The 12,246-nt window shown below is 44.7% G+C and overlaps 1 protein-coding gene across 1 annotated transcript in view; it reads right to left on the reverse strand.

The window, feature by feature from the left end:
- ITGA11 (integrin subunit alpha 11) overlaps positions 1-12,246 on the reverse strand; it is a 79,207-nt gene that overhangs the window by 5,281 nt on the left and 61,680 nt on the right. The window contains exons 20-25 of the mRNA XM_087704395.1: positions 10,187-10,276; positions 8,025-8,115; positions 7,824-7,937; positions 4,418-4,504; positions 2,225-2,335; positions 1,137-1,232 (exon numbers count right to left, since the gene is read on the reverse strand). Coding sequence (XP_087560521.1) covers positions 1,137-1,232; positions 2,225-2,335; positions 4,418-4,504; positions 7,824-7,937; positions 8,025-8,115; positions 10,187-10,276 — 589 coding nt within the window. The remainder of the gene's footprint in view (positions 1-1,136; positions 1,233-2,224; positions 2,336-4,417; positions 4,505-7,823; positions 7,938-8,024; positions 8,116-10,186; positions 10,277-12,246) is intronic.

Genomic DNA, 12,246 nt, shown 5'->3' on the forward strand with positions numbered 1-12,246 from the left:
GCAGTGTTGATCAGGCCAGTGATGACCTGAAAGAAGCCCCTGATTGTCATGGTGGCCATCAATTCCTAAACTAGTTCAAACTCCAGAAAGGAAGGTTAAAGTATATGCAATGCTAAGTTCCACTCTGTTTCTGTACATTCATTACTTTAGCAATCTGTTTCAGAATTAAAAATATAATTTTGTTCAAAACCACTGTTCTCCCTCAAATAATTCTTCTTTTCTAAAATGAGGTGCTCCTCAACATTAGAACACACCAGCCTATTAGTTTGGTTAAAGGTTGGCAACACATTGTCCTCCAGGGGTTTTGAACTCCCACACTGATGACACATGCACATTACTGTGGCAGTTAAAGTTCAAACCACACCCACTGGGGATATGCAACTGATGAATGGCTGGAATATTCATCAGTTTCATTCTAGTCCTTCATGCAGACTATTATGTACTACAATCCCTGCCACAATTTATGAATTTGTTACGAAATTAATATCCAGCTGTTTTGGAATCAGACCTTTTAAAGAACGCTTACTAAGTAATGTTATTATTCCACTTTAATTTTCTTTTTCGTTAATAATGGAGGTAGTTATTATCAGTAATAGAAAGACTTGTAAGCCTCACTGTGTTAAGAAATTCCTTGGCCGCTGTTATTAATGCCAGAATGACAGCTGAAGCCAAGTTTCTCCAAAGGGCATGAAGTTAGAACTGAATGCATAGTAAAGTCATCAGTAGCAAGATTTGTTACACCACTGAATTAGGGAAGAGAGGGCCAGCGCAGAGAGGAGCATGTAGACTGGTCAAGGGTGTCCACAAGGGGGGGGTGTCAAATAATTCAGCCACAAGCCTGTTATCCAAGCCCTGCCCCCTTTAAATACATATCATGGCACATATAAAAAAGATTCAGCTTTTTGATTGCACGGGTGTGGCTGCTATCTTCGTCTCTTCCTCCTCTTTGGCCTGGCATACTGTATTTTTCAAACCATTAGTGACAATCTAAGGTCAGGATCAGAAGAAATGTGAAAACTAGAATTCACAGATTCCTATAATCCCTAAATTTCCATTAGCATCTTAAGGTGACTGACCTCCAAAGAGTCAAGTTGACTGGAGCAAGTGAGAAGAGGACCTGTGATCTGTGGGCTTACCTGGCGACTAGGATCCTCCTCTCTGAAGACAAAGGCACTACGAAACCCTCTCTGCAAGGCAGCATTGAAGATGCATCTCAGCGTCTTGAATTTCAGCTAGACGGATAGAAGAGAATCAGTGGCTCTCTTCACACATAACGCTAAGACATGTTTGACTTTAACTATAGCTTGATGGAAGAAACCATAAATATTAAGTTCACACAATATACTGACACAAACCAACAAACCATTGCTTAGAGCCATGTATGAATAGCCCTAATAAGGAGACAGGCCACCTAGTTTAGTCAGAATTGATTTACTCTAATTAATTATTGCTACAGAGGCTAGAATGCTCTTTTGGATCAACACACTGATCACACCCAGAAGAATTCTGCCTCCTGACACAAAGGAGGGCAGCAAAATAGCCTCTTTGCTCTTCATAATTCCTTCTTGGTCTCTCAATGTGGTTTGATGTGTCCTTGATGTGTCAAACCTGCGGCTCATGGCCCGGATGCATCATGCACTGGCCATGCCTGGTTTAGCAAAGCGCGGGGGGGGGGGGAATCCTGATATGTCACGTGATGATGCTGTGATGATGCAAGTTTGACACCCCTGTTATACTTGGCAGATAGGGAAAGGCAGGGCTAAGGGGTATCTTGCGATTGGGGAAATATACGAAAATCTGCAACATGGGACAACTGGTGAGACTTTTCAGTTCCATGAAGGGTTCCAGCTACTTTCTTGGCAATTTCAATACTGCTTCCGTTTTTACCCTATTCATTTTTTTAGTGGTCTTTGAAATATAATCTTTCTAAATTTCCTTGAAGTTATGTTCATCTTAAATCCTAGCTGCTCCTGCTAGGATCAAATTCTCTCTTTGCAGTTAGCCAACAACTAATGCAGACTCTGGAAACTCTTGTTCCCAGCTGGACTAAGAATTCTTGCTTTGGGATAACTATTATTACCACTGAAAGACAAGTTAGTGTGGAAGGTAAAAATCTGGCCATAGGCCCACCCACAGGAAGAAGCATGGCCTGGAAGAGCAGGCCCTAACACCCATGGCTTGTGTTGGCTGCTAGCAAAGTTGGCAATTTGCATCTTGTCCATACCACTCCTAGGGTCCTCATCCACAAATTTCCATATAAGAGAAAGCTGACTTCTTGATTGGCAGCCAGATTCACACTGCAGTCGATTGAAATCACGTCAGAATTACTGTAGTTCTGGAACAAAAAGACAAGCGAGGTTTGGTGGAATATAAGATATTGGGCCATTTCCCCCCTTTAACCTGGAAGTTCTTTGACTGATGGAATTTCCTTCAAAATGGTTGCATGAACTCATTTGAACAACTATCTGAGGCCATCTACATGAGGCTGTTGGGTGAGGTCATCTGACAGTTTGGGATGAAGTATCACCCATATGTAGATGATACCCAGCTTTAATCTCCCACCAGGATGCCTGAGTGATGCTATGGGTTGTCCCAGTGTCTGGAGGTTGTGGGGTCCTCGATACAGTGCAACAGTCTTTGGATCAATCTAGGCAAGATGGAGAGGCTCTGTGAGTGGACCTTCTGGTCTGGTAACCTTCCATCATAGGTCTTGGAGGGGGTGGCACCATCTCAGACAGACATGATGGGGGGGGCATCCTCCTGGACTCACAGCTCCTGCTTGAAGAGCAAGTGGCAACTATATGTAGGAAGGCCTTTTAATGCCTTCAGGTTGAGTGCCAGCTGTGTCTGCTCCTAGACCAGTGGGGGAGGGGTCTCTCTACCACTCATGCCCTTATATCCTCTTGTCTGGCTTAGTGCAGGCATTTTTCATGGGTCCACCCTTGAAGAACATTCAGAAACTTCAGCTAGTGTTGAATGCATCAGCCTGAGGTAGTAAATGGTGCCATGCTTATTAGCCCATGTTTAAGATTTTGTGTGTTGCATAATCCTAGCCATAAACTACTAATGACTTGGCCAATGTCCTGAGGAGTGAGGACATATATAAAGATATCTGATTCAACAAGGAACCTCAGTTTCTGGTTAGATCAGTGCCTCAACTGATTTGCATCTGAATCTCCAAATAGTTGTATTTGTTTAATGTTTTTTAACCAAATGGAGTTTAATGTTTTTAACCAAATTGTATACATAGAAAAGCTGAGTAAATGAAATCAAGCCAATTTTAAATTTTATAGTTACACCCCCCACGCCCCCACCCCCCCCACACATTATATGTGAACAGCATATATGTATAATGATCAGTTCGAATCAATCCAGTGTAAGAAAGGCCTCTTCAATGAAGGTTGTGACCCTCATCTACCAGGCAGGAGAGAGTGACTGGCCCAAAGTCTCCCAAGGAGCCTCTAAGCCAGTTAAGGAGGGAACTGAACATGGGCCTTTCCAGTCCTAGTCCAGCATCTTCACCATGTTATTTTTCAAATATATTTACAGCATACTGTATGTATTTATACTGTATATTATATCTTAGATTCTATAAGCCTATGAGTGTGTTAGATTCTATGAGCCATGGTGGCACAGTGGTTAAAAAGCAGTACTGCTGGCTACTTCTGCTGCCTGCCGGCTGCCTGCAATTTGGCAGTTCAAATTTCACCAGGCTCAAGGTTGACTCAGCCTTCCCTCCTTCCAAGGTGGGTAAAATGAGGACCCGGATGGTTGGGGGCAAGAGGCTGACTCTGTAAACCACTTAGAGAGGGCTGTAAAGCACGGCAAAGCGGTATATAAGTCTAAGTGCTATTGCTAGTGCTATAACCTATTCAGAATCAAATGACATTTGCTCCTTCTCTTGGATTAACCTTGCCAAATTCCAGCAGATAGATGCAGACATTTACATGTTATAAGTTGCTACAGTTGCTACTGGTGAAAGGGTTTTGATTTATACCAAGTACCACTGAAACCAATTTTGAACTGGGAAGGGAGGGAACTATCCAGGAAGTCATTTTATCAGCATCGCTGGCAAGCCCTTCAAAGCTGGAGTGCTCACTTGATAAACTGTGATCAAAAAATAGGGAAATGCACGTAGCGAAGGGCAGGACAGAACTTGGGATCACTCCCTGAAGCATAGTAATTGGTTAGCCACTGATAAATACTTCCTGGGATTGGAAGATAGAAACGTTAATATCCACTATATAGAGGGAAAGTAGTCAGAGGGAGGGCCTATCCTTCTGCAGCTCTCCAAAGATCTAGAGTTGGTTGGTTGTCAGTGTTTCAGAGTGTTACTCTTTGTTGTGCAGTCTGACACAGCACAGTTGTGCTCAGGAAGTGGCCACAGAACCGATGCTGTGATACTGAAAGGACTCACCAGCTGGGGATGACGGCCTAAATCCTCATCTGAGGGTGTCATTCGATAGTCTGTATTATTGCCTCCAATATTGCACATCATACCATTCTATAAAGTGGGGAGAGAGGGAGGGAGGGAGACTGGAGTCATTAATCAAATAAACACATGCCTTGGTTTATTTTAAGATCTGGACGTCAAGGGGCTATGCAAAACCAACTGTGACTTTAAGGAGGCAGGCATTCCATCCACAATCACTCAAGAAAAATGTGATTACACCCTTACAATCCATTGTTAAATGCTACTTTGGCCACGAAAGTTCCTGGATCTCTTCTCTTGGATTCTTAATATCTTCCATCTGCCTCGTTTTACAAAGGAATACATTAGAATACAATGACCGCTTTTAGTTCCAAATAGCAATTGGGAGGAGAAAAATCAAGAAAATCCACCTCATGAAAATGTGAGCCATTAGACAGTTTTCTATAGTATTTCACGGCTTCCAACTAGTTCCTGTTTGGACCTTCTCTGACAGCTGCTGGAATTATAACTTTCAACAGTGCATGTTTTCATTGGTTTTTTTTAAATTTATTACTGTATTTTCTTCCCAATTTTCTGATCATTATTGATTTTTCAAGTGGTTTCCAGCACTTTGGAGCAGAACTGTTCCAAATTGTTCCAAAATACAAAAAAAGAAAAAATATTGTTTAAATTACAAGGAAGATTTTGAATGAACATCCATGAAAGATTTCCAAATTGATAAGACTCGTTCAACAATAGAAATGGCTGCCTCAAGATGGAGTGGTGGCTTTAAACAGAGACTGGCCTGCTGCCTGTCAAAGATGGCGTAATTGTGAATGCATTCCCTGGGCAAAGGATTAGACCACGTGATCTCTATGCCTTCCCTTCCTATGAACTGTTTGGGCAAAGCATCAGTCATTAGAGGAGATGGAGGAAGTCTGGTGGCCTGGGCACAGTCACAATAGCAGCAGGAAGTTTGTGGGCATCCTAGTCGGTGCCAAAGCCAGCATTTCCCCTTCATTAGCACGAAGACCACCCATAAACAACCAGGCAGGTTATGGGGGTTGGTGGTCTTAGAAAAGATTGACATTGGTTGGCACATTTACCAGATGAGTGATTCTTATGGTCCTTTTTGCTTTCCTTTTCTAGGCCTCAGAAGGCTTCAGGGCAAAGCAAAGTATATCCTAAAGTTAAAAACTTGTATATTCTGTTGATTCATATTTTCTGAAATTTGCCATGGGCAAATTTTGAGAAGATTCTATTTTAAAGGGGAAGAAGGGGAAACCTTGCAATCCTTTTGTCAGCCTCTGCTTCGCTGCTGCTTTTTGGCTGCCATTGAAACGGGGAGGGGGCATGGTATTTGGGAGGGGAATCATTATGTACTGGAGGATTGTTACTAGGAGCTGTCCTGACTATCTATCTGTGCATGTGGAAGAAGGGAGTTTCCCGCCAAGGCCAACTGTCCAGCATTCCACCCTGATGATGTTTTTTGAAGACATCTCCCACCTGACGGTTGGGTGAATTATTATTGGACTATGAAATGGGGTGCCAAGGGGAGGGGATTGAATTATACATGATATCTATTGCTTTCGCGCCAATTTACTCAGACTCAGCTTTGCTTTGCTACTCATCGTTTGTAATTAGTAAAAGTACACTTAATTCTAAGCATGGAGTTGAGTGGTTTCTTTCTTGATTATTAAACGAAGGAGCACCTGACACCTTTCCTGTTTCCCCTGTTCCAGAAGAAACATCTTAACATCAGGGTCTGGATGGGAGCGAACAAGCTTGCACTCAATCCAGACAAGACCGAGTGGCTATTGATGTTGCCTCCCAAGGATAGTCCAGACATTCCACCTCTTAGCCTGGGGGGTGAAATCATACACCCCTCAGAGAGGGCCCACAATTTGGGTGTCCTCCTGGACCCACAGCTGATGTTAGAACACCATCTGTCAGCTGTGACCAGGGGGGCTTTTGCCCAGGTTCACCTGGTGCACCAGTTGCGGCCCTACCTGGACCGGGAGGCACTTCGAATGGTCACTCATGCCTTTGTCACCTCAAGACTGGATTACTGTAACGCGCTCTACATGGGGCTGCCCCTGAAGAGTGTTCGAAGTCTACAGTTGGTCCAGAATGTAGCCACGCGAGCGATACTGGGTGTACCTAAATACACCCATGTTACACCCATCCTCCGTGAGCTGCACTGGCTCCCTATTGGTCTCCAAACGCGCTTCAAGGTGCTAGTCGTTACTTTTAAAGCCCTACATGGTTTAGGACCTGGCTACCTGGAGACTGCCTCCTGCCACATACCTCCCAACGACCAACTAGATCTCACAGGTTGGGCCTTCTCCGGGTGCCGTTGACCGGACAATGCCGGCTGGCGGCTCCTCGGGGGAGGGACTTCTCTGTAGCTGCGCCGGCCCTGTGGAATGATCTACCCGTAGAGATCCGGAACCTTACCACTCTCCCGGCCTTCCGAAAAGCCACCAAGACCTGGCTGTTCCGGCAGGCCTGGGGCTGTTGATCAATGTCCAGCCCCACTCAGACAGAATGGATGGTGTGCAATTTTAACAACTGTATTTTTTACCTTTAATTTTTTTAACGCTTTTATCTTGTCTGTAAGCCGCCCAGAGTCCCAAGGGAGTGGGCGGCATACAAATTTTATTAAATTTCAAAATTTTTATTAAATTAACATGAAATTACAAAAAAGCTAAAGCTTTGTAATTTGGGTTTTTGCTTTAATGTTTTGTAACAGTGATCCATCATTGCTTCTGTAAATAAAACTGGGAAAGGGAAGGGAGAAATGGCAGCATTGGGTTGGGGGCTCCAAGAGTCAAAATGGACAGCCGTGAGAGTGGGATCAAAAGATCACCTCCTTTTTACCTGCATGGTGATGCCCATTAAAAAGGCAATAGGCCAAAAGTTGTGGCTGTTCCACCACTCCCTCCCTGAGGAGTGCCCTGAACGAAAGCATCCCTCTCTCACAGAAGCTAAGAAAGTATCACATGTCTGGGTTCATACCATTCAATCCAGTTACTGAATTAGCTTAACTTTTTAATGATACATAGAATAATAAAATGAACCAATACTTGTAGTAATAAAAAAACCCAAAACAAAACTAAACTAAAAAACACAATAAAAACTAACCATATCTGGCATGTTGTGTGAATGTGGCTGCTTTCACTGACCTGCATGTAGGTGGCTGGGGAAACTGTGACAGGTGGGAGGGTTGTAGCCTTTCTCTAAGGAGAATATGACATGTGCCCACCTGAGAAGAAAAATGCCATCCCCAACTGTCACCTTCCTTCATTAGCTAGGTAGAGGATGTGCTTTCTCTTGAGGTATCTGATTAATCATTCAAACTCATAACTTGAGGTTCCCTACTACCAAAATAATAAGCAGGAACTTTGGATACCTCTGGTCCATGGAAGCCTGTTAAGTGCAGCAGGCGATTCCCTCCTCGTGTGGCCACGGGGACTGTGATTTTGATAACTATCCCATCAACAGGGAAGAGGCCCAGATTCTGTAGCTGAAGGAGAAAGGCAGCATGAGACCCTCTTCTGCAATAAGCCATCTCCCCTTCCCAATATGAGGCTTACAACAAAAATGAATTTACCTTAAAAGTGCAGTTAAATGGTGGGCCGATTCTATCGTATGTCTGCAGAGAATTGTTGGGTTCGATCTCATAATAGTTCTGGCTGGAACTCCTGAACAGCAGCAAAATAAAGGAGAACCCAATCAAAATAAAAATTGATCCCACTTCTCAGGTCTGAACACATAGAATACGCTACCATGTTCAGAATGATGAATTATGGCAGCACAAAACTCACTTTTTTTTTTTGTCATTTATTGAGCATTTATAGGCCGCCCTTTTCCCTGAGGGGACTCAGGGCGGCTTACAATCACAAAGGAAAGGGAGTGTGGGACAGTGCAAAAAGAAATGTGAACAAAAATAAATTAAACAATAAAACTCAACATTCACTCAACATTCGGGAGGGGCGAAAATAGGCTTAGCCCCAGACCTGACGGGCTAGCCAGTTCTTGAGGGCTGTGCGGAAGGCCTGGATGGTGGTGAGGATACGAATCTCCACGGGGAGATTGTTCCATAGTGTCGGAGCCACAACAGAGAAGGCTCTCCTCCGGGTAGTCGCCAGTCGGCACTGACTGGCGGATGGAATACGGAGGAGGCCAACTCTGTGCGATCTGATGGGACGCAGGGAGGTAATTGGCAGAAGGCGGTCTCTCAAATAGCCAGATCCACTACCATGGAGCGCTTTATAGGTGGTGAGTAGGACCTTGAAGTGCACCCGGAGATCGACAGGTAGCCAGTGCAGCTCACGGAGGATCGGTGTTATGTGGGCGAACCGTGGTGCGCCCACGATCACTCACGCGGCCGCATTCTGGACTAGCTGAAGTCTCCGGATGCTCTTCAAGGGCAGCCCCATGTAGAGCACATTACAGTATTCCAGCCTGGAGATCACAAGGGCTCGAGTGACTGTTGTGAGGGCCTCCCGATTCAGGTAGGGCCGCAACTGGCGCACCAGGCGAACCTGGGCAAATGCCCCCCTGGTCACAGCTGAGAGATGGTGGTCAAAAGTCAGCTGTGGGTCCAGGAGGACTCCCAAGTTGCGGGCCCTTTCTGAGGGGTGTAAGTTTTGTCCCCCCAGCCTGAGTGATGGTCTGTTGGTCACATTTTTGGGAGGAAAACACAACAGCCACTCGGTCTTGTCTGGGTTGAGTATCAGCTTGTTTGCTCTCATCCAGTCTTTAACGGCCTCTAGACCCCGGTTCATCACGTCCACCGCTTCATTGAGTTGGCACGGGGCGGACAGATACAACTGTGTATCGTCCGCATATTGGTGGTATTTTATCCCGTGCCTCCGGATGATCTCGCCCAGCGGTTTCATGTAAATGTTAAATAGTAGGGGGGATAGGACCGACCCCTGCGGCACCCCATAAGTTAGGGGCCTCAGGGACGATCTCTGCCCCCCCACCAACACCGACTGCGACCTGTCCGAGAGATAGGAGGAGAACCACTGCAAAACAGTGCCGCCCACCCCTATCTCCCGCAGTCGTCGCAGAAGGATACCATGGTCGATGGTATCGAAAGCCGCTGAGAGGTCCAGGAGAACTAGGATGGAAGCATGGCCTCCATCCCTAGCTCTCCAGAGATCATCGGTCAATGCGACCAAAGCGGTTTCTGTGCTGTAACCGGGTCTGAAGCCAGACTGGAAGGGGTCAAGATAGTTAGCTTCCTCCAAGGTACGCTGAAGCTGGAGAGCCACCACCTTCTCAACAACCTTCCCTACAAAGGGAAGGTTGGAGACTGGACGATAGTTATTAAGAACAGCTGGATCCAAGGACGGTTTCTTCAGGAGGAGTCTTACCACCGCTGTCTTAAGCGCGGTGGGAAAGTACCCCTCCCGAAGAGAGACGGTAACAACCGCCTGGATCCAGCCTCGTGTCACCTCACTGCTGTTGGCAACCAGCCAGGAGGGACACGGGTCCAGTACGCAAGTGGAGGTGCTCACAGCTCGCATAGCCTTGTCCACATCCCCAGAGGCAACTTCCTGAAACTCAACCCAGAGATGGTTTGCCAAGTCTTCTCCTTGTGTCTCGGCTGGATCTACTGGGGTGGAGTCCAGGTCCGCTCGAAACCAGGCAACTTTGTCCGCCAAGAACTGGACATACTCCTCAGCCTTACCCTGTAGGGAGTCCCCCGTCTCCCTCCTATTTAGGAGGGAGCGGGTTATTTCACTCTGTACATATCCAAAATACCTGGTGAAAAGGAGATCAGTTTCATATTTCAGCTGAAACTTGAGGAGAGCAGAATTGTCCTCTTTCGTGGTTTCTTGTTCTTCACTGTCACTAGAACGTGGAAATGGAACCAGAGATCCATTTAGAGATTACCCCATAAAAGCTACAGTGCTGATTGGCCATAAAGTGATAGCTACATTTACTACGAGCCGTTAGACGCCTAAACAGACACCCACCAACCTGCCCAGCTCAGTTTTTCCTTTGTGCAATTAATGCCTATATTTGCTCTGGTCTCCTCCCAAGGGTAGCAATTTCTGTCAATTGAAGTCTTGGTGATTTTGGCAGGAGACAGAGCGTTCCTTTGCCAGTTGCTGTATTGGCTTAATAAGCGCATTACAGACATGTCAAAGCTGATCTTTGCTTCATATGAGTCAACATTCCTAGCTGAAGCAAGGAGAAAAATGTGTTTTTTTTCCACCACTGGCTGGAATTATGGATTTGATATTATCTTGGGATCTTTTCCATCTGCAATTTGCTTCACTTGCTATTTTTTCAGAAAATGCAGCTAGGGAGTTGCAACTTAAACACATCAACTTTTCTTTTTATTAGGAAAGAGACCCAAACTTAGAAGTAAAAGCATGCTCATGTGAGAGTGGCATAAAATTGCATTAAGTTTAAAAAACCTAATCTGCAGCTTCTCGGGACATCATTAACATATGTTTTCCTGGCAACAGTATGGGGGTGGTTTGCCATGACCTCTTCCAGCTTCAGTTATGCTGTGTGAAAAGAAATAATGTCTAGAATTTGAGGGGAAAAAATGGAAATAGATCAAACTGGATATAAATATTCACTTTCTTTTAGCTGTGATGAACGAAACTCCTTCAGCCTTATGTTTTGCTCCCCTTGTGTATTTTTATTCCTGAAAGGCGGAATACAAATAAAGGAGAACTACTCTCCAAGTTGGAAAAATTGCTCAGTGTTGTGAATCCCTGTTGCTTAAGAATAGAGATAGAAGGAAGCTCAGGGGTTTTCGAGTCCAATCCTTAGTCCCATGGTTTAAATGTCCCATGGTTTGTTTCACTGGTAGCAACAATTTGCATATATTCTTGTGCTGCTTTCAAATTATAACAAGGCATTATGAATATGCCTCCGGGATTGGGTGGCATAGAAATTTAATAAATGAAATAATTTAATAAATGAAATATCATTGGCTGAGTATTTTCCCCATATGAGTTTGTGTCTGGGAGTGGGAGACGGTTGCAAACAGCTGTGGTGCTGCAGTGGTTAGAACGCAATAGTTAGAGCCCTGGTAGCTTAGTGGTTGGAATGCAGCATTGCAGGCTAACTGTGCCCACAGCCAGGAGTTTGATCCTGACCAGCTCAAGGTTGACAAAGCCTTCCAGCCTTCTGAGGTCAGCAAAATGAGGACCCAGATTGTTGGGGGCAAGAGGCTGACATACAATATGATGCATACTGCTTAGAGAGAGCTCTCAAGCACTATGAAGTGGTGTGTAAGTCTATATGCTACTGCTATCTCACACTTCCAGGAAGAGTGTACTATAATTCCCTTTAGGTGAATAACAAGGCTAATACTTCACTAGTATGAGCTTGTAAACTGAACAATTTTTTAAAGAAACTAAAACTCTGTTTCATAATACTGCCATCCCAAGCAATACATTTGCATTTGAAATAGTGTTTATTGCCAGCAAATCCATTTAAAGTGAAAACATTTCCAAAGGCAAAATTAGACCTGTGGGAACTGCCCAGGAGTCAGTACAATATCAATATTCTATAGTGGAACTGGACAAACTCCCCATTTCCCAGCGGAAATTTTAACGTCCGAGCATCTCAAGAAGTAATTTATATATCCAGGTTATTTTCTAAAGCACCTGAAGGCCAGAGAAGGAATAATGGATGGAAATTGATCAAGGAGCAATTCAACCTGGAAATAAGGAGGAATTTTCTGACAGTGAGAACAATCAACCAATGGAACAGAAGTTGCCTTCGGAGGTTGGGGGAACTCCATCACTGGAAGCTTTCAAGAAGAGACTGAACTGCCATTTTTCAAAAATGGTGTAGGG

This window comes from Thamnophis sirtalis, unplaced genomic scaffold (assembly GCF_051295495.1).
Source record: "Thamnophis sirtalis isolate CommonGarterSnake01/CBP01778 unplaced genomic scaffold, rThaSir2_p1.2 scaffold_2, whole genome shotgun sequence".
NCBI classification, from domain to species: Eukaryota; Metazoa; Chordata; class Lepidosauria; order Squamata; family Natricidae; genus Thamnophis; species Thamnophis sirtalis.